Source organism: Myotis yumanensis, unplaced genomic scaffold (assembly GCF_028538775.1).
Source record: "Myotis yumanensis isolate MYYU_CA2020_CCGP unplaced genomic scaffold, mMyoYum1.0.hap1 SCAF_5, whole genome shotgun sequence".
Lineage (NCBI taxonomy): Eukaryota > Metazoa > Chordata > Mammalia > Chiroptera > Vespertilionidae > Myotis > Myotis yumanensis.
This window is the reverse complement of record NW_027223756.1, coordinates 80,250,668-80,278,049: the sequence shown is the minus strand read 5'-3', so window position 1 is coordinate 80,278,049 and position 27,382 is coordinate 80,250,668. Positions and strand designations below refer to the sequence as shown.

The 27,382-nt window shown below is 45.0% G+C and overlaps 1 protein-coding gene across 10 annotated transcripts in view; it reads left to right on the top strand.

Annotated features, from left to right (window-relative positions):
- RANBP3 (RAN binding protein 3) overlaps positions 1-27,382 on the top strand; it is a 62,291-nt gene that overhangs the window by 3,375 nt on the left and 31,534 nt on the right. For 8 of the 10 annotated variants that reach the window (XM_070415916.1, XM_070415915.1, XM_070415913.1 and 5 more), the window contains exons 2-3: positions 19,830-19,885; positions 26,419-26,607. In XM_070415916.1, coding sequence (XP_070272017.1) covers positions 19,830-19,885; positions 26,419-26,607 — 245 coding nt within the window. The remainder of the gene's footprint in view (positions 1-19,829; positions 19,886-26,418; positions 26,608-27,382) is intronic. The other 2 variants (XM_070415922.1, XM_070415920.1) reach the window with 1 other exon arrangement.

The following is a 27,382-nucleotide window of genomic DNA, read 5'->3' as shown; positions in this document are numbered from 1 at the left end:
TGTAGTCTTTGACTTGTCCAGTTGTGTTTTGGGATATTCTCTTCTTCCTGGCATTTTGCTATTGATACATCCCAAACTCTAATCATCCTAACTCTGAAGTTATTCTGCATTGTAGACTAACATCAGGCTTTGATGGCAGCATTTTGATCTTGGTAAAGTTAACGAAGAATAGGGAGAGGGAGCAGAGTGTATTTGAGTTACAGGAAATCTTGGGTTCTAGATCCTGCATTACCATATACATTACTACATACATTTGAATTCTTACTGACTTGTGAACATGCATGATAGAAAGCTGAGATGTGGTATAAAGCAGGGTTCTCAACTTTGGCCCCATTGACATTTTGGGTTGGATGATTTTTTGTGGTAGAGGCTGCCCTATACCTTGTAAGATGTTTAGCATCATAGTGGCATTCCTGATTCTACCCACAGATATCAGTAGCACACACCCTCCCCTGAATCCCTGCCTCAGTGGTCGTGACAACCAAAAATGTCTTCAGACACTGCAAAGTGTCCCAGGGTGGGCGGTGAGTGAACCATCAGCAGTTGAGACCCACAGTGGTTCTCAACCTTCCTAATGCCGCGACCCTTTAATACAGTTCCTCATGTTGTGGTGACCCCCCAACCAAAAAATTATTTTCGTTGCTACTTCATAACTGTAATTTTGCTACTGTTATGAATCGTAATGTAAATATCTGATATGCAGGATGTATTTTCATTGTTCGTGACCCACAGGTTGAGAACTGCTGCCTAGAGTAAGTGATGGTGAGGCACAGGCTGTGCCCTATATATTGGATTTTGTGTTTGACTCTGCCTTTGTATTCTCTGAGTGCCTTTAGGCAAATTCTTAACTCTTTTGAGCCTCAGTTTCCTCACCAATAAAATGGGAATAGTCATAACTATCTCATGGTTGCTGGGAGTATTCATTAAATTAATGCATATAAATTATTTAGCACCTGTCTCAGCACACAGTAATAAACAGTCAGTAAATGGTAGCTATTTTTACTGCAGTGGGCTCATGTTGTAGACATATTTAGCTTAAGTGCTCAGCAAAGAGAGAGGGGAAAAAAAAAGAGATGAATCTGAGTAGTACAGATGAATCTACCCCACTGAATGATATGTCCCTGGTCAGCCCATGGTGGAAGCCAGTGGGAGCTGGTCCTCCTCTTTTCTGTCTTGCCTTTCATTGCTTGATCTTCTAGCATTGGGTTCTCAGCCTCAGCACTATGGACATATGGAACCAGATCATTCTTTGTTGTGGGGCTACCCTGTGCATTGTAGGGTGTTGATTGGCTTCCCAGGCCTTGATCCACTATATGCCAGTAGGACCCTTCCCCAGTTGTGATAACCAAAAATGTTTCCAGACATTGGCCAATGTCCCCTGGCGGGATGGCACAATTACTCCCATTTGAGAACCAGTGATCTAGCCTGATCAGCTAGCAGTCTAGAGATTTTCAAGGTTGGTTTGGCTTTTCTCAGTTTTTTTTATCTTACTTGTTGACTTAAAACCTAAACCCTGAGAGGATGAGTTGCAACTGAATTTTTATTAATGAGCCAGAACTCAGTTGGAGTCATCAATTCACTTAATTCTCACCATCCCCTTCCCCTGCCCTAAATTTTTAGGCTAAGTGATAAACATTTAAAAATTTTTCATTAAGTTGTGATAAACTCTAACTCTGGGATTTGCCCTCAGGTCAGAGCATGCACATTTGACTCTCGGGTGCCCCTCATGTCTGTAGCATGTGGGGCCTGGTGTTAATAAGAGGTGTCATGCTACCTCAAAGGCTGCAAAATCATTGGGTGTTAGAGCTAGTTGGGATGTGGTTTGTGCTTAGAGTCCAAGGGAGTTGGAGTGAATGGAGGCAATAGGAATTTGGTAAGATTAGAATGGAGTTTGCAGAAGGGACACTGTTTGGGGTTGCCGATGGGGCATTTTAGGTGCCAGTTGAATTCTGGGTCTAGTAAGTGAGTTCAGGCAGAGGATAGGCTGGAGTAGAGTGGGAGATGAGGGCCACTCAGGGAACAGTGGGGTGCATTTGGAGGATCTCCAGTACATTAGAAAGGCAGATGGCCAAGGTGGCTACTATTGACTTGACCAAGCCTTGGTAGCTCTCCATGGTACTTTAAGCAGTCAAGAGGCAGATGGGTTTGCAATTGCATCATTATCTACTCAGGACCTGGTGGTAGTGTGGGCAGCAAGTTTCTTCATTTTATTTGAACAGAATTTCTTTTTCCCACCTGTGTGCAGTACCCTTCCTGTGGTCTCATGGAATCCTGTGTGGAGTGATTGTACATTACTACTAGGTAGCAAAGTATATAGCACAGGACCTCAGAATAAAGCCCTGCATGTCCACAGCTTGCTTGGTTGTTGGCACGCTGTGCTGTTGCATAGTACTTGCTATGAATCTTAACCCTGATTGTCCATCCCACTTGTTTATTGTTTAAGGAGGTTTTGAGGAAAATAAAAACTGATGCCTGTGCTGTACCGTCATTGCTGCATTGGTCCAGGGCATCGTAGTTTTAAAAGGCCCCACAGATGTCTTATGACATGAAGCCAGGGTTGAAAACCACAGGCAGAAGTTACAAGATTGCTTCAAGGGTAAGCAGACATGTTTAATTTGGCACATTTAGGTTTTTCTTTGTTTTAATTAGGAGCCAAAACTTAAGAATTCTGAGGTTTCTAGGGGGAAAAATAACCCAAGTTTCTGATTTCTCATGAAAAACAAGAACCAGGCTCCGCCTGCATACCTACATAGTATGATTTTGCCTGGTCTGAGGAGCAGCTGCTGCCCTTGAGATATACTGTCCCAGACACCACAATCCTCACTGAGTTGTTTGGGGCCTGGCCCACTTCCTCCTTTTCTGGTGCCGGCCCAACCTGGGTTGGCTTTTTGTTTCAACCCTTTTGTACCCCTCTTAGACACTGTTCTTTCTACTCAGGGTACTCTTTAATCTCAGCAGAAAGCTCTGACTGTCTGCAATTAATTTGGGATTCAGTGTCCTCCAATGCTAATATTCAGAGAGCAGTATATGGCAATGGTTCTCCGAGATGGTCCAGAAGCCCCTGGAAGTGCCCAAGACTTTTCAAGTACCTTGGGCAAGTTGTTTGACTTCAGTTCCTACATCTTTGCAGTGGGAACAATGCAAATTAAGTCTGAGGATAGTTGTGTGAGAGAACATATATCAGATCATTGACTCACTGGCTTTTGTAGGTACTATCAGTCACGACTGGCTGCTACTCTTCTGATTGGGTGCCTGGATAGAGAAAAAGTTCCTTTGGGGTTATACCTGTGTCCTCATCATTACTGACATTAGGGTTAGTAGGGGCCATCCTGTGCATTGTAGCATGTTTAGCAGTATCCCTCCCTACATTTTACCCACATGATGCCAGTGGTACCCACCTACCCCAGTCATTACAAGGAGAAATATCTCCAGACAAGGAAAAATGTCTCAGATGTCCCCTCAAGGACAGAATCACCCCCATGTGAGACCCCCTGGGTTAGGGAATTCCATTGACACCCCCATACCCGAAACTATGTTCTATAATCATCTGGTTTACTAAATTCCTAATCCTGCACACATTTAAATACACAAACTGCCCAGCTGGTGTGTCTCAGTGTTTGTGCGTCATCCTATGAACCAGGATATCACGGTTCAATTCCAGATCAGGGCACATGCCTGGGTTGTGGACTTGATCCCCAATGGGGGCCGTGCAGGAGGCAGCCAATAGGATGATTCTCATCATTGATGTTTCTATCTCTCTCCCTCTCCCTTCCTCTCTGAAATAAATACAAATATATTTAAAAATAAATAAATATACAAACTGAGTGGGGAGGAAAAAAGGAGGTAACTCACAGAAGCTGGGGGTCACCCTCTTTGTATTGTCTGACACACCGGGAACTTACTCTGGTGTATAATGTGAGTTAGCAAGCTAAAGCAGTCTTTTTCCAAATAATTAATGTAGAACCAGGAGATCTGGTTCAACCTCAGAACAGTTGATATTTGGGTTTGAATAAATCTTTGTGATTGGGGGACCATCCTATGCACCCTAGGATGTTGATCAATATCCCTGGTTTCCACTTACTAGATGTCATTAGCAGCTTCTCTCCATTGTGATAACCAAAACTGTTTCCAGACATTGTCTATTGTTCCTAAGGGGAACAAAATCACCTCTGGTGAGAAATACTGGGTTATAAGATTAAATAAAACTATCCAGGAATAAATTATTTGCCAACTAGAGTTTAAGCTCACCCTCCTGACCTTCCTTTTTCATTGTGGTCTTTTGGCATCATGGACTTCATATCCCTGTTAATGAGGAGGAACAGTGCTTTCCATGACCTTTCAGGTCCAAGGTGAGGACCTGACAGAATGTCAGAGCTGGAAAGGACCTTCAGAGATGTTCCAGGTCCAAGCCATTCATTTCATGAGAGCTGAAGCAGGGAGAGTTGGCTGGTAACAACATGCCTACTGCCAGCCATTGAGTCGATTGATCATCCTTTCTAGTGGATCAGTACCAGCAACTTAATGGGAATTTGTTCTTCTCCCCAAAACTGACTCGTGGGGCACTACATTCGCTCTCACTCTCCCAAAGAAAATAGGAAATTGCAGAGATAGTAGTTACTTCATGCACATGTTTAAAAGGTAGGCCTTGTTTCTGCAGTAAGTTTAAAATACCTTGGCTAAACTAAACTCGCCTAGGTTTGCCACACAGGGTCTCCAGAATTTGTTGACCCAGAATCAATGCCTGCCCTGCATCTGTAACAACAGGGTGGGAGAGGGGAAAACAGTTCTTGAGTGTTTGGCTTTCTCCACTGAGCAAGAGCTCAGGGGATCTAAGGGTCCAGGGTCTGGGTTATTCATCATTACCATTTGGGAGATTCGGGAACACCCTGCTTGTGGAGTCTTCTTGTCAGCGGAGCAAGAGTTATTATAGCTGCCAGCAAGACATGCCTTCATAGCCTCATTACAGTCATCTCCATCCCCACACCTAAGAGACCAACAGGCTCTGTCTTCAAAATATTCAACTCCACCCACTTTGCCCTGTCTCCAAGGCCACAAGACTAGCCTGAGCCACCATTGTCACTGCCATTTCTTACCTGGATGACTCCTGGAGGCACCTCATTGGTCCCTTTGCATCTACTCCTGCCTCCCTGAGATCTCACCTCCCAAGATGATCTTCCCCTACATTTTAGGTACAAAACTTTTCTTACACACATGAGAGGTAGAATCACATAAGGACTACTGCCAGGGTGGATCTTTTAAAAATATAAACCAGACCCTGGCCAGGTGGTTCAGTTGAAGCATCATCCTGTGCACCAAAAGGTTGCATGTTCAATTCCCGGTCAGGGCACAGGCCTGGGTTATGGGTTCCATCCCTGGTCGGGGTGCATATGGAGGCAACTGATTGATTTAAAATACCTTGGCTAAACTAAACTCACCTAGGTTTGCCACACAGAGTCTCCAGAATTTGTTGACCCAGAATCAGTGCCTGCACTGCATCTGTAACAACAGGGTAGAAGAGGGGAAAACAGTTTTTGAGTGTTTCAGTGTGTTTCTCACATCAGTGTTTCTCTCTAAACTCAACAAACGTATCCTCAGGTGAAGATCATTCATATACATATATATGTGTGTATACATTATATGTATATATAATATAATAAAAAGCTAATATGCCAATGGTCGTGATGCCCTCACGCTGTAACAACGGTTCATCAGGAGGCTGCATGCACAACAGGGCGGAGCCGCCACGTTGCTCCAGAGACGGGGCAGAAGCAGGGAGGTGCCCGGAGGAGGCAGAACCATCCCATGGCAGGGTGGGCGGGGGTGAGAGCCCGTGGTGCGCCCCTCACCAGTCCTTCGCCACCCACCACTCACACTCAGCGGGCCCGCTGCCCATCTGCCGGGGGAAGGAGTGCAGCGCATGTGCCGCCAGGAAGCAGCGCTCGAAACTTGGCAGCAGGCGGGAGGCTTCTATGCTCTCCTCCATCACCATGACGAGGCAGAGCCTCCGCGTTGCTCCAGAGATGGGGTGGAAGCGGGGAGGCACCCTGAGGAGTCGGGACCAGCCTAAGGCGACTCGAGGGACCAAGGGCGGGGCCAGGCATGCTTGAGCTCTGTGTGGAGAGGTTAGGGTGTCAAGGTGGGGTGGCGGGCGGGTGGGCGGGGCTGCGCAATTTTGTGTGCCAGGTCGTGTGTGTGTGTGTGTGTGTGTGTGTGTGTGTGTGTGTGTGTGGTGTGTGTATCGGTCGTTACAGCGTGAGCATATTAGCTCTTTATTATATAGGATACACACACACACACATACACTAGAGGCCCAGTGCACAAAATTTGTTCAGGGGGGTGGGGGGAGGGGCGGTCCCTCAGCCCAGATTGTGAGAGGGCACAAATCAGGCCGAGGGATACAATCGGGGCTGGGGAGGCATTTGGGAGTTTGGCCAGCCAGGAAGGAACTGTGGGAGGGCTCCAGGGCGTGTCTGGCCCTTCTCGCTCAGTCCCGATCAGCCAGACCCCAGCAGCAAGCTAGCCTACTGGTTGGAGCGTCTGCCCCCTGGTGGTCAGTGCACATCATAGCGACTGGTCGACTGGTCGACTCTCTGCCCCCTGGTGGTCAGTGCACGTCGTAGCAAGCAGTTGAGCAAACTTAGCATATCATTAGCATATTACACGTTGATTGGTTGAATGGCCGACCGGAAAACTGGACACTTAGCATATTAGGCTTTTTTATTATATAGGATACACACACTCACACACCAGATTCTGTCACTCTCCTGCTTGGAGTCCATCAGCCTCCCTTTATACTAGAGAGATCCAGACTCCTCATCACAGCATCCCCTCGAAACCTCACCTCCCACCTTTCCCTGTGGAAACTCTCAGTCATGTTGACCTCCAGGTTCTTTCTGTCCTTAGGACTTTCATACTTGGGGTTCCCTCTGCTCAGTATATTTGGCCTTCACCTCTTTATTGTCTGAAGTTCGGATGATACCTCAGAGAGTCCTTTCCTACCCTCTCACCCTATACCCTTCTACCCAGTCATTCTTTCCAACCCCCTGCTTTATCTTTCTTATAGTACCTGTCTCCAGAATTATTTCATTATCTCTCACACCTTTGGGTACTTGTTTTCTGTTGCCCTTAGAGAGCTGTGACCATGCTCAGCATGGTGCCTGGCATGTAGCAGGTGCTCATAAGTCATGCAACTAGGAACAAGACTTGGCTAATTGGCCCTCCATCAGGCCAGATCAATGAGATCTCGGCCTCAGAAGGACTTGAGGGGTTTGAACTACTAAGCATTTGTGTTGAGGTGCCCAGCATCCATGCAGCTCTCAGAAGGGACTAAGCCAGTGATGGCGAACCTTTTGAGCTCGGCGTGTTAGCATTTTGAAAAACCCTAACTTAACTCTGTTGCTGTGTCACATAGAGAAATTTTTTGATATTTGCAACCATAGTAAAACAAAGACTTATATTTTTGATATTTATTTTATATATACAAATGCCATTTAACAAAGAAAAATCAACCAAAAAAATGAGTTCGCGTGTCAGAGGTGTCATAGGTTCGCCATCACTGGACTAAACCCTCCTTCAAACGTGAGGGTATCATTGTTGAGGGCCTGAGAGCCCCTGCTTTAGGGTGGCATCAAAGTATTTGCAGTCGTCTGTGTATAATTATGACGGTAATAATGCCAACGTGGAATTCATATTCTGTGCCAGCCACTTTCCAGTCACTTTATACGCATTTCATTTAATCTTTCCCAAAACTGCCTGGGGTGTAGGTACCATCCCTGTTGGACAAAGGACAGTATACAAAGAAAGTGAGTTAACTTGCCCAGCCACAAATGGTTGAGGCCAGTTTGAATGCACACAAAAACCAGAGCCCTCATTCCCGAATGTTATCAGTTTGGGTCTGCAACCTCAGCAGAAGTTCTGTAGTCTTTAGATTTCCTTCCTGTGAGGGGCTTTCTGTTGTCTTTACTGGAACTTTTCTCCAGTCTTCAGCCACTTTTACTTCACCTCAGCTGCACTGGATGTCACCCTATCTAGTGACCGAATAGAGAGGTGCTGTCAACGCTGGATCCCTGAATTTATCAGCAGTTTTAGGTGAAGTTCCTGACTTTGTATGACTTATTTAATAGGTTTGTGGGGTTTTTCTTGAAGTCAAGCCACAGAGGTGCCTAAAGTAACAAGGTCTTACCTCAGCTTCTTAGTCTGGGTGGGTGGGGCAGAGGTAGAGGGTTTGGCTACAGCGCTGATAAGTAGAAGAAGGCAGACTGCTGCTTAGCCCCCAAGGTGTGGTTCGGGACATGTGAGGTATCTATAGTCAGGCTTAGGGTTCTGATCCCACCTTTGCCACTTACCAGCTTTGTGACTTCAGGCAAGGCACTTGTATGCCCAAGGCTTCTCAGTTTTGTTTCATGATTTGAAAATCAGAGATGATAAATAATACATATGCCACGGAGTTGTGATGACATTCAATGAAACTGAGTGTGTAAAATACTTGCCACTGGATCTGGTAAAGGCCATTCAACAATTGTTAGTTGCTTGTTCCTCCTTACCACTGTTAGAAATATAGGAGTCTGGCAGTAAGATGAGAGCAATAAAAAATGTTTTCGATTTCAATAGTTGAGGGTAATGCTCCAAAGAACATTTCGGGGGGGGCAGGGGGGATGCATAAAATAAAAGCCAGCATTATCTCCCTAAAACTGTGTCCCCTATGACCTCCATGAGATCAGTTGAGAGTGGCCTGAGGAGAAATATATTTGAGTACCCAAAAAAGAATTCAGGGGCCCACTACCATCCAGTAGCAAGGCTGAGCGGTCACTGAGCATGTGGTACACTAGAGAGAGGCATCACCCAGCAACAGCATGATTGAGATCAGTGTCATTCTTCACCAAAGAATTAGTTTGCGAACAGAGCTGACACAAGTGACGAGTTCACCTTTATGTTGCTGCACAGAACTGTTTATAATAATTCCTGAGAAAAGAAATGACTTGAAGGGCTGTGATGGTGTCACAGGATTAAAGTAGTTGCCACGTATTAATAATTATTTGTGTTGGCAAGATGCTTTCCATATTTTTTGCACAGATAAGATTAAGACACATCAGCCCAGGATTAAAGCTCATTTTAAACAAGTACCTTGCTGACATTTTAGACAGGAATTCCAAGTGGCTTTCCAGAAGGGGGCTGTTTCCTGGCAGGTGTTCAAGCCATCATTTAGGAGGGGAATAAACAGAACAGGAAAGATAATCCAGATTCCCTTCTCTGTGTGTTTTCCTAGATCTGCATATTTTCTTCTATTTAGTTTAACAGAGATCCTCAAAGACAAAGGTTGGAGGCAGCCACTGGGGGGTGCCAAAGCTTGTCACAGGACAGTCTGCCTTTGATAATTTGTGTATGCTAACACAGCGTGAAGAAGGAAAATTTATGTGAAAGGGAGGAGAGAGAATGTGTGTTTTCAGCTTGGAATCTGAATGTGTTATGCAAAGCATTTCATAGTTAAACATTTGACCAATGAAGACCATGCAATTTGTTTCACCACTAAGTGTGTATCTCGGGATGTGTATTCATTCTTTACTTGAAGATTCAATGGATTAGCCGTTGTCTAAGTGCACACTTGTCACATTATTTGTTGAAGGCATTGGGCCCACCCCAAAACTCATCACTTGCTTTCTAGTTTGTTTTATTTGATTTCAGAAAGGAAAGGAGAGGGAGAGAGAGATAGAAGCATCAGTGATGAGAGAGAATCATTGATCAGCTGCCTCCTACAAGCCCCCACTGGGGATCGAGCCCACAACCCGGGCATTTACCGTGACTGGGAATGGAACCATGACCTCCTGGTTCATAGGTTGACACTCAACCACTGAGCCATGCCAGCCAGGCTCCTTCTAGTTTCTTTTGTACTCTTCTATAAATGTTTATTCAGAATGTTAACTGACAGCTGCTTTATTCCTAATGTTATTTCTCAAAAGAAAAGTGTGTATTTCTTCACTTGAAGGCCCGCCTAAGCAGAAAAGATGGGAGAAAGTCACTGGGGTCGTGACTTCTCCCTTTTGCACTTGTGCATAGATAGCAGTATAGCTCAGCTGTGTGGGCTTCAGAGTCAGGTCCACCTGGGTTGGAGACCCGTTCCCACCTTGAAGGAGTCACTGAGCCCCTCTGAGTCTCCATTTCCTGTTCTATAAAATAAGGACATTGGAATGACCTACTTCCTAAGGTGGTTGTGAAGCTTCAGGATAATGCTTCAGATAAAGCACCCTGCCTAGCCCATAAATACTGGGAGCTAAATGACTGTGGGATGTATGAAATCATCCTGGGGTTTTAGGAAACCCCATTTGGGAAAGTCCTTGTTCTGAATAACTTGGCAAAGGCTGAGGAAAGTCTAAAGATGGGATTCCCAAGACCTCTGTTACCTTGGAGGTTGGAAAACACTATTCTTCCCAGAGCCACCTTTGGGGTCCAAGTGAAATCCTGGCTCTTCGTACCTTGATTGTAGCAAGGACTCTGCCTCCTTTCCTCAGCCACCCTTTCCTTTGGGGTTCTTCCTTCTTAGACTGGCTTTGGGGCAGTGCCCCTCTTCATCCACCTTCCTTGCTGCCTCTGAAATATACACATAACTCCTTTAATCTTAAGGATTTTCCAGCAATCAATCTCTGAGCAATGTAGACACAGATAAAACTCTTGAATCCAGTCCCTGGCCTACTGTTAGGGGTGGTATTAGGAAGCCTACTATTTTAATTCTCTCAAGTGTGGGGCTGTTTACAACTTTTCTCCTCCTCCCTAGCTAGCTGGTTTGGCTCAGTGGATAGAGCGTCAGCCTGTGGACTGAAGGGTCCCAGGGTCAATTCCGGTCAAGGGCACATGGCTGAGATGCAGGCTCAATCCCCAGTAGGGGGTGTGCAGGAGGCAGCCAATCAGTGATTCTCATCATTGATCTTTCTATCTCTCTCTCCCTCTCCCTTCCTCTCTCAAATCAATAAAAATATTTTTTATTTTTTTTTAATATATTTTATTGATTTTTTACAGAGAGGAAGGGAGAGGGACAGAGAGTTAGAAACATCGATGAGAGAGAAACATCAATCAGCTGCCTCCTGCACACTCCCTACTGGGCATGTGCCTGCAACCAAGGTACATGCCCTTGACTGGAATCAAACCTGGGACCCTTGAGTCCGAAGGCTGACGCTCTATCCACTGAGCCAAACCGGTTAGGGCAAAATATATTTAAAAAAAAACAAAAAAACTATTCTCCTCCTGTTGACCCTCCTTACCCACTATTAGAGGAGGTAGTTTATGAGCCCTCTCCCTGACAAAAACATTGTAAACTAAAATTATGGACCTGACTTTTGGGGTGGGACTTTTAGTGCTTCCCACTCTTGCACCTAAGCCATCTGAGGACTTTCTCTAGGTTCCGGGGCCCCAGTAGTTTCTGCTTTGGAGAAGGACAACCTCCTTGGAAACCTTCCCGCCCAGAAACCTACTTCCCTGTAGGCTCCTTGAGTGAGGAGGGAGTCTGCATCTCAGGGATCCCCACCATCTTTCAAGCCACCTTTGGCTCATTTCCTGAAGAAAGGAACTGCCTCACATCAAAATTTACAACTAAAATACAGAACAACCATCATTCAGAACCACCTGAAATCTAGCTGAGCCACTGGGCTCTACAGGACACCTACTTTACACAAGGTGACTCTACCAAGTCCCAGAGTCATAGCAGATCTACCTAATACATAGAAACAAACACAGGGAAGCAGCCAGAATGCAGAGACAAACATGTCACAAATGAAAGGACAAGAGAAATGTTTAGAAAAATAACTAAATTAAATGGAAGCAAGGAAACTACCAGATAGAGTTCAAAACAATGGTTATAAGGATGCTCAAGAAACTTAATGAGAACTTCAAGAAACGTAGTGAGAATTTAAGGAACTTTGTGAGAACATCAACATAAAAAAGGGTCAGTCAGAAATGAAGTATACACTAACTGAAATAAAGAATAATTTACAGGGATCAACAGTAGAGGATGCCAAGAATCAAATCAATAATTTGGAATATAAGGAAGCAAAAAACACCCAATCAGAACAGAAAAAGAAAACAAAAATATGAAGATAGTATAAGGAGCCTCTGGGACAACGTTAAGCATACCAACATTTGCATCATGGGCATTCGAGAAGGAAATCAAAAACCTATTTGAAAAAAAGTGACAAAAAAACTTCCCTTACCTGGTGAAAGAAATAGCCATACAAGTCCAGGAAGCACAGAATTCCAAGCAAGATGAACCCAAAGAGGCCCACACCAAGATACATCATTTTAAAAATGCCAAAGGTTAAAGGCAAAGAGAGACTCTTAAAAGCAGCAAGAGAAAAGCAGTTAGTTACAAGGGAGCTCCCATAAGACTATCAGCTGATTTTTCAATAGAAACTTAGCAGGCCAGAAGGCAGTGACAAATATTCAAAGTGATTAAATGTAAGGATCTACAACCGAGATTACCCAGAAAAGCTATCATTTAGAATTAAAGGTCAGATAAAGAGCTTCCCAGACAAGGAAAAGCTAAAGGAGTTCACCACCACCAAACCAGTATTACATGAAATGTCAAAGGGTGTTCTTTAAGAAGAAGAAGAACAAATAAAAGATATGCATATCTATCAACAATTGAATCTAAAAATCAAAATTAAATGAGCAAGGAATCTAATGAACAAAATAAATTGATAAATAAAATAGAACCAGAGTCATAGAAATGTGGAACAAACAGACTGAAAAATCTTAGAGGGAAGGGATGGGGAACCAGAAGAGATTAACCAAAGAACCTATATATGCATTACCTTATGGACACAGACAATAGGTTAGTGAAGGCCTAGGGTGGGCAGGAACTGGGTGGAGAAGGGCAGGGGGCAAGACCTGTAATATTCTCAAAAATAAAGGTGTGTGTGTTGTTTTTTAAAAAAAAAAAAAAGGAACTGCCTGAGTGTGATTGGTGCTTACCTTCAGGAACTATGCTCAAACGTGCCATGTTAATGTGCAGACCTCAGACCTAGCGAAGGAAGAGTGTGCCTTTTACTTCTATCACCCTGGGCTTCAGTAGTCTGTTTTCCCAACTGTCCTTAAGGGTCTGAAGTCTGTCTACTGGTGCCACCTTAACCTTCAAGTATATCCAGTGCTCCTTGCTCTCTGCTGCCTCATTTCTCCCTGCTCCAGGTTACCTGGTTAAATGCTGTTTGTCCTTCCACTTAAATGGCACTTCCTCCAAGAAGCTCTCCCCAGTTCACTCCCTTTTTTGCAGGCTCACCACCTTGAGTGCTCACCTCAAGCTCTGTGCTGTAAGTCCCTTCTACGCATCCTGTGTCATAACATTCAACTAAGTCTGACATGTTCTGGGAGGCAGGGGACATGTCTGTGTGTCACCATCACACTATAGAAGCCAGTATGATGCCTGGCGCACAGTGGGTACTTGGGTGTGTGGAATTGTTGAAGGTTGTAGTTGCCAATGAATGTTATGATTGAATCTGTGAACATAGCAAGTGGTGTAGCTGGGGAAGTGGGTCCCAGGCTGGAATGACTGGGCGAAGCACCCTGACAGTCATAGTCATGTCAGCAATGCCTCTGGAAGCAGGGCCCTGAGAGCAGAAATTGGCAACTTTCTGTGCCTGGACTTAACCTATCCGTGCCCATCACAGGGACTGCAAAGACTAGATTCAATACACAGACCCTGCCCTCGGAGATCAAAACTGGGCTGAATCATTTTGCATCTGAACTTCACAGTTAGATGGAGGATGACAGAGGACAGAGGGAAAGCTGGTGCTGTGTGCCAGGATGTCTTCAGGGGCTCGCTCCTTTCAGCTTCTGGCCAATGAGACCCGCTCCCTCCACACAGTTCGCCTAGGCCTGAACTTTGCTCCACTGGGTTGTGTGATCGTTATCTGGGATCACAGTTGGGCTTGAGCTGGTGGATAGCTGAGGAAGGGCACTTAGAAAAGGATGCAGGAGGCATTTGAATTGAGCAGTAGCCATCTTGGACTTGTCATGTAGCACTTAGAAAGCTGCTGTGAGGCCGAAGTACCAGAAACATCCCAGACAGTAGAGCCTTTGCCATCCAGAGGTGGGGCTATTGTTTGAGGTGACTTGGGGGCTCTGAATCCCATCCCACTGCACACACCAGCATGTGCCATCGTCACCCATGGGACACAGTTCTCAAGCCTTGTCTGAAGGTGTTCTAGGAAGGGAGGCTTCCCTGGTCAAACAACTTTGGGCAACATTTGGTTAAACAGATTTCTTTACTGTTTTCTTTCTCTTTTTTGTTACTCCTCTCCCGAGGATATTTTTTCATTGATTTCTTTTTTAATGAAAGGGGAAGGGAGGGAGGGAGGGGGGGGAAGAGAGGGAAAGAGAGAGAGAGACATTGATTGGTTGCCTCCCACATGGTGCCTAGCTGGGAATCAAACCTGCAACCCAGATGCATGCCCTTGACCAGGAATCGAACCTGTGCCTGAGCCAAAGCTCTAACCATTGTGCACACCAGCCAGGGCATTGTTGGTTTTCTTTTTTTTATTAATTTTTTTTTTTAAATATATTTTATTGATTTTTTACAGAGAGGAAGGGAGAGAGATAGAGAGCTAGAAACATCGATGAGAGAGAAACATCCATCAGCTGCCTCCTGCACATCTCCCACCGGGGATGTGCCCGCAACCAAGGTACATGCCCCCGACCGGAATCGAACCCGGGACCCTTCAGTCCGCAGCCCGACGCTCTAGCCACTGAGCCAAACCGGTTTCGGCTTTTTATTAATTTTTTATTTTTATTCATTTCCAAGAGGAAGGAAGAGGTAGAGAGAGATAGAAACATCAATGATGAGAGAATCATTGATCGGCTGCCTCCTGCATGCCTCCCACTGGGGATTGAGCCTACAACCAAGTCATGTACTCTTGACCAGAATCTAACCTGGTACCCTTCAGTTCACAGGCCGACGCTCTAGCCACTAAGCCAAACCAGCTAGGGATTTTTTTTTCCTCACCCGAGGATATTTCTCCATTGATTTTTAGTGAGAGTGGAAAAGGGAGGGAAAGACAGAGAGAAATATCAATGTGAGAGAAACACATCGATTGGTTGCCTCCTGCATGCGGGCCCAGGCCTGGGAGGACCCTACAACCAAGATACGAGATAGGTGCCCTTGACCGGAATCGGACCCTGGACCCTTCAGTCCGAAGGCTGATGCTCTATTCACTGAGCCAAACCGGCTAGAGCAGTGGTCGGCAAACTGCGGCTCGGCATACTGTGGCTCGCGAGCCACATGTGGTTCTTTGGCCCCTTGAGTGTGGCTCTTCCACAAAATACCGACTTCTGCGCATGGGCCACGAAGTTTCTATCGCACTGTACGTGCACGCCCACACGTGGTATTTTGTGGAAGAGCCACACTCAAGGGGCCAAAGAGCCGCATGTGGCTCGCAAGCCACAGTTTGCCAACCACGAGGCTAGGGCCATCCTTTATTTTCTTAACCCTTCCTGTGCTGATGTGTCAAGCCAATGCTCCGGCTGAGCTGCTTTTTTACAAACTAATTTCATCAGGGAGCATCTCACAGAACAAAAACATCTGGTTGGCAGAATCTGGATTGAATCGTCTGCATGTGATTAACATTGTAATATCTTAGGTCTTTGTGGTGGCCTGGGTCTCTAGAAATTTCTAGTGTCTGGGCTAGGAGTTCAAGCAGATCATAGAAGCCTCATTGCTTGACAACCAGGAACTGTTTGGTGATGGGGGACAGTTTTTAAAAACCATCTGTGACTACTCTGATAAGTGCAGAACCATCCTACTTGGAAGGGGTGCGTATCGTTATTTTGTACTATCAGTATTAATTTGCAATTTATGGACTTCTGGTCTTATTGGAGCTGAGTGGAAATGAAATATTTGTAACTCTGGTGCTTTGTTTGGTGGAGAGCTGACTGGCTAAAGTTCATTGTTACGTTTTAGTACAGTGGTTGTGTTTGTCATGACTGCCAAACCTACCCTCAGTGGGAGGTCCCAGGGGGACCCCAGGTGGGCTGCCAAAGCACTTGCCGCTTCCCCAGTCGTAGCCATGGGGACAATGAAGGACATTTCATTTACTCTGTAACTGCTTATTGAGCATATATTTCATGTGTGGCTCTAAAGATATGAATGTGAACACAACAAAGGCCTCACTTATGCCGAGTTTATATTCCTGGGGTAGATGCTGCCAGTGAGCAGATAAATAACCCACTGCAAGCTCCGGGCCTTGTATACAAACACACTCCTCCCTTTAAATTGGGTGTTTTACCCTAAAGTTTTCTGCCCCCAGCTTGTTCCCATTTTTCCCGTGATGCCTTGCATGGGATAAGGGTTTAATAGATAGTGTTATGCACATGAAGAAGTACAGAGGGAGTTTAGTTCAAACATTTATTGAATGATGCTTATATGATGTACATTGGTGGCAGGCTGGGGATGCAGAGCTGTTTTGGATGCTGTGTCAGTAGTCTCCCAGTCTCCTTGACAAGTAGCCTAGGTAGGATCAATGCAGGATATAAACCAGAGCATGCTTTAGGAGCACAGTTCAAACTAGGGGCTTCCTGAAGGAGATGGTATCTATACATGAATGAGTGTTGACTAAGGGAAGAGAAAGTGAGAATAGTGTTCTAGATGGAGGGACTAAATCAGGCACAAGTCCAGAAGTGTGACAGAAGCATGGGGTGTACAAGGGACAGTGCCACAGTAATGGTCAGGTGGGGATGGCCTGTTTGAAGGAGCTCCAACCCTAGTCTGGGAGGGCACTGCAGAGTTTTAAGCATGTGTTTCACACCATGGTTCTGGCTGCTCTGCAAAAGCCTGACTTAAGGGGGTAAAAATAGAGACAAAAAAGGTCTGAACTGAGATAGTGGTGGCAAGGGTGGATCTGTTTGGATCTCAGCTGGTGATCCTGTTCTTTGGGTGGCTGATTTCAGAGCTCAGTCCCCATGGTCCCCTCCATAACCTCTCACTGCCCCAGCTTAGCAACATGCCAGTTGCAGTACAGAATTGTTCTTCAGATGGGACCTCTCCCAGCTAATGCCTGGACCCTGCCACATGGTCCTGTCCTGTCCTGTCCCAGGCTGCCCGCAGTTACCCTCCTATGTGCCTGCAGATCAGCAAGTTCTTCCTCTGCTGTCCAAATGGTTCTCTCTTCATCTAGTCTCTCTTCATCTAGCCTGGCAATCGTTTTCTGTAGTGCCCTCTCCCCTTGCTCATCCCTTCATCAGATATTTGTTGAATCCCTTCTGGTTGTCAAGTAATGTTCTCACACCACAGGACAGGGAGGGGGAACCGGCAGTCTCCAGTCTCCTAGAGTTGACATCTTAGTAGGGGAAAGAGACCATAAACCCATAAATACATAGTGTATCAGCTGTTGATTTCTGCTGTAAGCCAGTCTAAGGTTTCTCCTAGGAAGTATAGCGTGAGTTTAGTGAAGTCTGCAACCTCTCAGGCTGGAGGCTGTTGGAGACAAGGGGCAGAAATCAAGCTCAGAGTGCCTTACACAAAAATCAGCTTCTGTTGACTTAGCTGAAAAGTCTTGGGGGTGGGGTTAGCTGTGGGCCGGCTGGACCCTGGGCCTCCAGCGATGGGATTCAGTTTCCTCCCCTGCTTCCTGTTGGATTGGCTCTAGTCTAAGGTCCCTTTTGATGACAGGATTACCTCCCACCAGCTCAGCAGAGAGAGAGCTCCCCTTCCCCAGTAGCTCCAACAAAATTCCTGGACCTGAATCTCATTCACCATCAGCAGCCTGGCCTTATTCAAGGGTCACAGTGTTCCCTGGGGTAAGGGCCTGCAGTACTTCTTAGGCCTGGAGCCAGGACTAGGCTCCATCTGAAACACAGAGGTGGGGGAGGAGTGCTTCCCTGAAGAAAATGAGGGGTTGGGGTGCTGGGCTGGCCAAAACCCTGGCTTCTCCCTGTGCACCTCAGTGCCTTGTTGCTGGCCAAGAGTTGAAGACAGAAGCAAGGCGGGGGCCTGGACCTCCAGCCCTTCATGCTGGGTTTGTGGTTTATAGGGCAGCACTAGAACGTCTCTGGGATTTCCCGTAGTAGACAAGTGTAAATAAGCTGCTGCCATCCCCAGAGTCCCTCCAGCATTTCTTTGCTGTCATTTATTGTCTAGCATAGGCCTGTCCATTCATTCATTCATCCACCCATCCTGGTTTGTCAGGCAGCAACTATGCACTGTGCCAGGAGATGGCTGCTTAGGGTAGCATGGAAACCTTGATGGTGACCCTTACTCTCCTCCCTTTAGCACTTTGGTCTCACACATGTCATTCACCCGTGTCCATTGTGGGCTGTGCACAGTGAGGACTGTTGTGGTGAATCTAACTCGGTTATGGTGCGGCTTCAGTGAGCGCGGCAGAGGGAATGGTCACCATCAGTGGGCCATTGCCTCAAAGTGAAGACTGGGGCCTGTCCTGCTTCTCCAAGAAGGGGGAGTTTGAAGAGACGGGGAGTGGAACAGGATCCGTTTGATTTTTGTCTCGGTCTTGTCCTTTTTCGTCCTCAAACTTCCTCTTCACCTCATTTCTATTGTGGGTAATCGCTGTCACCTCCTAACTGGTCTCTTCACACGGCCTCTTCCCCACACTTCTCATTTTAAACCTAAACCAACCACCATGTCTCCCCCACTCCTTTTGCACCACTTCCCAAATCCTTGGCATGGCCACCATCTGCCCCTGGGCTCCGTGCCTTCACACCTGCCACTCTCCCTGCCAGGCTTTTCTCCTTGAGACTTCAGCACAGCAACCTCATCTCAGTGATATTTCCCTAACACTCTAGACCAGGCACTCTACCAGCTCCCTATATGAGCACTCTTATGAACTGCGAACTGTGTCCCCCTCCTAACTAGCAGTCCTGCTGGGGCAAAGCTGTGTGAATGTAGGTTCCTGGTTAATCTAAGTCTCCTATGACTGGAGGCTCTGACAGCAGGACTGTGCAGATGCTCCCCAAATTGATGACTCCCCTGGCCTCCCTCCTCTCTCGGCCCTTGGATGCTAAAGGAGACCCTAAACACACCCCACAGGGTTCATGAGCACACCCAGAGCCACATGCCCAGGTCCAAGGCGATGAGGGGCCTCCCCCATGGGTTAAGGTGGTCCTCGGTTACAATCCCCTAGCTGGCCGCAGAGGCTTCCTGGGCTGCCCCCTGGATAGGAGATACATGGTGTTGCCTAAGAAAATAGGCGGCATAGCCCTGACCGGGCATCCCAAAGGGTCTTTTCCTTCAGCAGACATGAAGATGGACTCTCAGACTTTTACAGCTCCATAAATTCTTTTTTTGTTAATGGCTGCTGGCTTAGAGAACCAGGTGGAATGTGGGCCGGGGTTCTCCAACAAGCATGAGCTGTGTGGACAGAGATTGCAAACTGGTTGCCCCCTGGCCTCAGCTGGCCTGCAGATTAAAAAAAAATAACCAACCCTAAACTAGTCTCCAGCATTTGAAATTCAGGAGATGCCATATAAAGATTTGACTTACCTGAGCCGAATTCCTTCAGAACCACAGTTGGTGGCATTGAATAGCTGCCACCCCCAATGTATTGCAGCTCGCCACACTCCCCACACTCCCCACCGCTCTCCCTTGATCAGGCCTAAGTGAGTCTTAAAGCCTTTTTATTGGTGTATAATATGCATACGTATCCTACCATTAAGTGTTGAATTGTCACAAACTGAAACCCCACACCTCCTCGTAATGAAAGTATTTTCTAGGTGATTTGATGTCCTTTGGGGTTACTAGTTTTATATGGGTTTGTTTTTTATTTTTAACTTATAATTATAGCTTTATTTACTGTATGAAATAGTGTTGGGGGGAAAAACACCAATTTTTCTTTTTGCAGAAAAACCTGCCATTGCTCCGCCCGTCTTTGTGTTTCAGAAGGATAAAGGACAAAAGGTAAGGGGCTGGTATGTTCTCTCTTCACATTTGTTTTCTCCTAGAGCTCTCTCCCCCCAGGTCACATAGCAAAGGAGACTTCTGCCCTTTAAGCCTTCACATTGAGCTTGAAGGAAAAAGGTCCAGTGGCTTTAGGTTACCATGGCGAATGGTTGAGATAGGTGTGTGTGGAAAGGGTTCAGAGACCCTGCTTTAAAAAACGGTGGTAGAAAACTTTCTCCTCATTCCTAATGATTTGATTTAGAAATACTGTACATTAGGAAAATTAGTAGGAGAAAAAAGGTAGAAGGACAGAGAGGAGGGAGAGAAGGAGGGACAAGGTGGGAGAGAAAGTGGGGAGAGGGGAGGCGAGAAGGAGAGAGAGCAATGGTGGTTAGAGGAAAAACAGGACCTTTAAAGATTTTAGAGACATTTTTTGGCCCCAACCAACAAGGCATAAATGCATTTAGAATAATTATTAGCTGACTTGGATTGTATATTTACCATCCATCTTTGTTGGGTTGCTTCCTCTTCTTAGATTTTAAATGTCTTGGTCACATTGTTGTTGGAAATACCTTGTCTAATTCATAGTGATGAGCTGGCAGCCTGTCAAAGGCCTGATTGGTACATCAGTTGCATACCTACCTTTGCATGTTGTTTGTCTTGAAGTCACAGGTTTTATATCCTTACCTGATAAATCAGTATGGAAGGTTGGGATTGTGTCCAAAGTTAGTTGATGTTTTATGGCGATGCTTCCCAAGCTGATGTGAGGACTCCCTCTATTTGTCAAAAACATGGATGATCCCGCCCCACCCAGGGCCCAGGACAACAGATAATTTAATGCCCATGGCAAGATTTCAGAGAGACCAAGTGTGTTCTGAAATCCATTTGTAATCTTGTTGATAAGAAGAGAATTTGAGAATTGGCTCAGGGCTGGGGATCCCCAGTTCCTCAGCAAGGTGGCCGGCTCAGAGGTTGGGCCAGCAGTCCAGCTACTGCTTTGTAGACTTTGTCCTTTGGTCTGAGAAGAGAGGCCAGACTTTTCTTTCTGTGCAGCCCAGTTTCCTAGAAAACATTTAGGTGCTATGCCAGGAAGAAAGCTTATGTACTGAGGGGACAGGAGGGAGAGGGGCCCTAAACCCACACCCACTTGCACTGGAGCCTTCTGTTTTGGCAGGGTTTTATCTTCTAGGGCTTGTTCTCACATTAAACATCCCCATTGTTAATTCTTTGCTGAAGAAAGAATAGCCAAACCTGAGGAAATGTTCTTCCCATTTTGTTTTGACTTTCCAGGTGGTATTTTCAAGATACATCAACCTCTGCTGTCTCCTCTCCCCTGGGCCCTGACACATACATACAGTTTACTTACCTGTGTTTTTAATCATCCCTCCTTTGGAAAAGGGTCAGTCACTGAAAGGCTGATGTGTTTCCTGTAGCTTTTTAGAAATGGATGTATTTGATTTCTCTTTTAGATGTCACTTCTGAGGTTTTTCATTAAGTCGGGGTTTTCTAGCATTTTGAGTTTTATTGCGACCATCATTTGAATCATTTTTAGCTTAAAATGGGGGTCAGCAAACTAAGGCCTGGCACCAATGCTTATTTTTGTAAATAAAGTTTTATTGGTACACAGCCATGCCTATCCCCTTCATAGTTACTGAGGCAGATTTCACACTGTAACAACAGAGTGAAGTAATTTGGACCCAGACGCATGGCCTGCAAAGTCAAAAATATTTAGTTTCTGGCCCTTTACAGAAAAATTTGCCGACCCTGAATTTAAAATGAGCACTAGGAATTAATAGTTCTTTAAACCTGAGGACTTTTGGACAGCTGGCAGGATGAAAAACTAAAATGTAATAAATGTTTGGCTGAATTTAAAATGCTTTTAAAATTAATTCCTGTTTTATTACTGTTTTCACAGTTGAGGTGGTTTTTGTTTTGTTTTTTTAGTTTAGTTAGTTTTTTTTACTTTTTTATTGAATTTATTGGGATGACATTGGTTAATAAAATTATATAGGTTTCAGTTGTACAATTCTATAATACATCATCTGTATATTGTATTGTATATGTTCACCACACCAAGGCAAGTCTCCTTTTATCACCATTTATCCTCTTCTACCTCCTCCCACTCCCCTTTCCTTCTGGTTCTGTTGCTTTGTAATTCAAAGGATAACTTACATGTATTGCCTTCATAAAGTTGAGGTAAATTATGTAAATGGATGACTGAACCAGAAGAGTAGCCAGGAAGATGGTCATCATCAACTTAAAATATACAAATGTAGTTCTTATCACAATACTGACTCAGAGCCAATACTAATGGGCTTCTAAAAATAACTGATCTGCAGCTTTTCAGAATTCAGCTCTCCATTTCTGTCCCAAGATCATCGAAAGGGTGTGGGAAACCTCTATGTTTAACAGCGGAAGCTGGAGAAGCCTTTGTGACTGTCCTTTAGGGGTGCTTTCTGAGCTGTCAGGTAGATAGATAGTGGCTAAATGGACTCAGAATCTTTTCTTTCTCTATCGTTTATGACAGCACAAGAGTAAGGTGGAAAGTAAACAGTAATCAGGTAGCTTTGTTTTCCCCTTAACTTCCCATTTCAAGAAAGACGGAAGGGCAGGTCTTCAAGGATCATCCACAAGACTTCTTGCCAAAGTAAGAGTTTGAGAGTCTTCCAGTTTCATTCTTTCTTTCTGCCCCTTTCCCTTCTCATACTGCAAAAGCAGAACTGGGAAAAGACTGTTGGGGCTGCTTTTTTCTGAGCACACTCTTATCCTCTTTCTCTTCGACGTTTTATTTTGAAATTTTCAAATTATCAGATAAGATGGAAGAACAGTACTGAAGACACAGGTATTCTTCACCTGGCTTCACTGTTAACATCTTTGTCATAAATGCTGAAAGCACTCAACTGTAATTTGCTCCCATCTGATGTTCCTCTCTAAATACTTCTGCAGGTGTTTCCTAGGAATAGTGTGTCATTCCTCTCCATGGCCCCAGTGTCATTGTCACCCAGAAGAAAATGACCATTCAGAAGTCTCCTCCAATATATAATTTGTCCTAATTGTCACCAAAATGTCCCTTATAGCTATTTTTTGAGCCACTTCTTGATCCACATAGACCAAGTATTCCCATTGTCACTCTGAGGCCATTAACTTCCTTGTCAGTAAACAGTCTCTAAACCATCCAATGGGTGTGTTTCAAAGAGCCCCTGTCCCTCAACCCCGTTCAAAGGAGAGCACACCACAGGCCCAGCTATTGTTGGGATAAAAGATTTGAAATTTTAAAAACAAATAAGCTGCCAGCTAGGTGTTTTTGTTTGGTAGTAAAGCCACACAACATTTTATATCAGTTCCATTGATGGTCCGTGTGTTCATAGCAAACTACAAATTGGTATTAGTGGCCTGCTGGTGGCACACAGGTCAAGTTGTCAAATCCTCCTATTGTCCCAGTTAGAGAAAGCCTTCCACAGTCTGAACTCCAGTCCTAATGCACAAGAATTGTCTTTACTTCCTTCCATGTCTTCAGGCTTCCTCAAGGTGGTGCTCTTCACAAAATGCTTGTGTTTACATGCATTTGTGTGGTTTTCTTAATGAGTTGTTTGTTTTTTAAATTTTAAGCCTCACCCAAGGATATGTTTATTGATTTGAGAGAGGGAAAAACAACATTGATTGGTCGCCTCTTATACTTGCCCCAACCTGGGACCCCAACCTGGGACTGAACCTACAATCTAAATAGGTGCCCTGGCCTAAAATCTAACTGCATTCTTTCAGTGTACAGGATGACCAACTGAGCCACACTGGCCAGGGCTACATGCATTTGTGATTTTAAAGCAAAAACAAAACCTTTTATTAACTGCCTTGAATGGACGCAATTTTTTTTTTCTTTTTAATGTGTAGAGAATTTGAATCTCATTTAGTAGGTTGTCTTATTGTATGTGATGATTAAGTGTTTCTTTCAGCCCTGGCCAGTGTGGCTCAGTTGGTTGAGCGTTGTCCCCTGTACCATGCACCGAAAGGTCTTTTGTTCAATTCTCGGTTAGGGCACATGCCCAGGGTGCGGGTTCCATGCATACTTGAGGCAACCAATTGATATTTCTCTCTCATATCAATGTTTCTCTCCCTCCCTCTTTCTTCCTCTCTCTCTAAAATCAATAAAACTTTTTTTTAATGTTTCTTTCAGTTAGTTTATCTTCCAAACATTTGTTAATCCGAAGGGGGGCGGTATTGCGGTTGCACTGGCAAGATAATGCCCATTTGGTAACAAGACAGAAAGCAGTAACAGAAATGCTTATGAGCAGAAAGTCCGCTATTGCTAAAAATGCTTATGAGCAGAAAGTCCGCTATTGCTGAAAACGCGGTATAGTATGTGTAGACCTAGTTTTGAAGCTTATTGTTGGTGTAATAACAAGCATACCCTATGTGCATGTTTTTATTTTGTTTGTTATTTTTGTCAGCCACATATAGTTTAGGATGTATGATCTAGGGTCTGGATCAGATGTCTGATTTTAATAAACATGTTGAAAAACTACAGGTCCTATCTTGGTTCTTTAGAGCTTACTTTCTTGTCCAACAGAAACACTCGGACCCAAGGAGAAAAATGCTGGAACAACATTTGTATTTCTTTTTGGTCATCTTGAGTCCACCATGCTATGAGGACATTTATGTTTTAAAAGCAGTGATTTTTTAAAAATATATATGAGAGTAGAAGAATTGTGAATAAATAAGAAAGCAACTAAGGTAGAAGCATCAACAATCAGCTCAGTAGATACTGTATACATTTGGTTTCTACTTTTTTTTTTTTAAATATATTTTATTGATTTTTTTACAGAGAGGAAGAGAGAGGGATAGAGAGTTAGAAACATCGATGAGAGAGAAACATCGATCAGCCGCCTCCTGAACACCCCCGACTGGGGGTGACGCAATCAAGGTACATGCCCTTGACCAGAATTGAACCCGGGACCCTTGAGTCCGCAGGCCGACGCTCCATCCACTGAGCCAAACTGGTCAGAGCGGTTTCTACTTTTACAAGCTAGAACCTGCTCATAATCCTCAGTAAATTGTTAAATACAGTTTTGCCCAGATGTCATGAATTAATTGATACTAAGTTCACCTCAACTTCCCATTTGAAAGGAAGCACTGACATTTAAAAGCAGGGATTTAAAAAAAAAAAACAACTGGTTCTAATTAGAGAGATAGGCAGTTTCCCACAAAGCTCTGGGTTTAATTTTCTTTTGGTGGGTGTTAAATTTCTAACCATAAAGTAGCAGCCGACTAATGGGCAAACTGACCTTGGTGCCCCAGAAAGGTTAGAGGAACAGTTTGGGAAGGTCTTTGAGTCTGTGGATCTTCCCTAGACAGGAAGGGTTGCTTTTGGTGGCTTTTTAGATGTGTGCATGAGTTAACACTGAGTTGCTATTGCTTTCCTAAGAATGTTTGAAAGTTCTCTTAAATCTTTTTTATATAGCACCTTTCATCCAAAAGGCTCACATGTTAAAAAATAGCCCCAACACCTATCTAAAGAGATCTCAGATACTTCACACCCAGAAGAAACACGGCAGCGTCAGCAGGGTGGCTGGATAGGGTAGCCCTGTGGTCATTTAGTTCACAAAGTAAGAGAAAGGGCTTCTTGTGGGCGATGCCATGCGGGAGGTTTGGGAATTGGAGCCCATTTGTTGCAGGACACCAACTTTATAACCCACTTCTCAAGAAAAGAGTCTTGGCCACAGAGCTCTCAGCCCACTGAAGCAATCCCCAGAAGCCCAAGAACCAGCTCAAAGAATGCCAGGGGTGTTGTACTTTCAAGGACAAAGACTTCTGGAGCCAGCTTTCTCTTATCCTGGCTGTTTTCCAAATAAGCCCCTGCCCAAGGTGTTTGGAATGAGCCTGGGGAAATCCCAAGCCAAAGGGCTCCCTCTTCCAGCTAAACTCCCACCCTCCCACCAATGCAAAACTGGCTTTTCATGTCTCTGCCAAGTCCTTTAGTCACCCCACACCTGTACTCACTGAAATGAGAAAAGCTCTTCCTTCACCTCAGGTTTAAGTAGAACAAGTTGAAAGTTGATGGAAGAACTAGGGTGAGATGCAGAAGCTGTTGGCCCTGGACGCCTATGCTTGATTGTGTGGTGTCCCTGGCCTACTTCCCCACCTTTCCTAGCAGATGGAAGTGGTGCTGAGGGCAGCTTCCCTGATCATATCTTTGAGGAGATGTGTTATTAACCTGTAATCATCCCTGTTCCCCTCTGATAGAGGCACTGTCCCCATTTTTGTCACTAGGAGTGTTTTTCTTCGCTCATGGCCCATAAGCAGAGTAGCTCCATGCCAAGCCTTGCACTTTTGAAAACAAAGGTTCAGACTTCCTGCACACCTTAAAGCTCCTTGTAAAGTCAAACAGCAGGAAGTCCACGTTCATTTTACTTTGTGCCTGCTTTCTTGGCCCATCCTCCTGGGCAGGAATTGCTGAAGGTGGAGCCATCTCTAGGCCTCCGATCCCTGCCCCCATCCCCTGCCCCATGTTGCAGCCTTTATTTACATTGAAGGAAAATTGTCTTTTTTGCTCCCAGTCCTCTGCAGAGCAAAAAGACTTGTCGGATTCGGGAGTGGAGCCTCAGGGGGAGGCTGAGGCTCCCCACCATGGCCCAGGTCACCCTGAGTCAACTGGTGAGCATGCTCTAGAGTCTCCTGCCCCCGCTAGCGCTTCAGCCAGCGCTCCTGAAGCCCAGCTTCCTCCTTTTCCACGAGAACTGGCAGGGGTAAGTCCACCTCCATTCCATGGCCCAGGGGTCCCAACCCAAACCGGCCCTTTTCCCTCTGAGTCCCTCAGATCCAGACCTTAGAAAATAAGCAGCTGATAACTTAAAAGGTGTCCAAGATCTCTCCAGCTCTCTTTAATTCCTGCTGCTGAAAAATCAGAGAAGATTAGGTCCCCTTTACATGGAGACTTGTCTAGTTGGATAAATATATGCCCATAGCAAAAAGCTAGTCCTGTTTCCTGAAATAGACACGAGGGGTCAAAAGAGGAATTGAGTAGTGGGTAGAACTTTCCAAATCAAATTGGACCCCTTCTCCTTCCTTCCATTTTTTCTTTCTCTCTCTGAATCCGGGCCTTCCAATTCAGTGTCTTAGAAACACAAGGAGCTCTGGCTTCCTTAATCTGTAGGAAGAGGAGATGTCTAACACAAATTGCTTTGCAAGACTGATTGTGTCTGGACTGTGGTGAGGCTGTGAGCTGCTTGTCTTCAATCAAAGCAGGAAGAAGAGAAGACTCTTCTTTGAATCCAGAGGGAACCCCTGAGCTCTTTATCTTTGTATTAAGAAGGCTTTTGAAGATAATAGGTGGAGAAGATTGTGAACTCTCAAGAACAAGAAATGTCTTGAGTGTTTGGAGTTTGATAAGTTGGGAAAGGTAAACATCATCATATATTCAGGATTGTAAACTCCATCCTCTAGGTACCCCCAATGTCGTGACATTGAAAAATGACTCTTAACAAGAAAACAGAGGACCCCACTCTGCCATACAGAATGCAA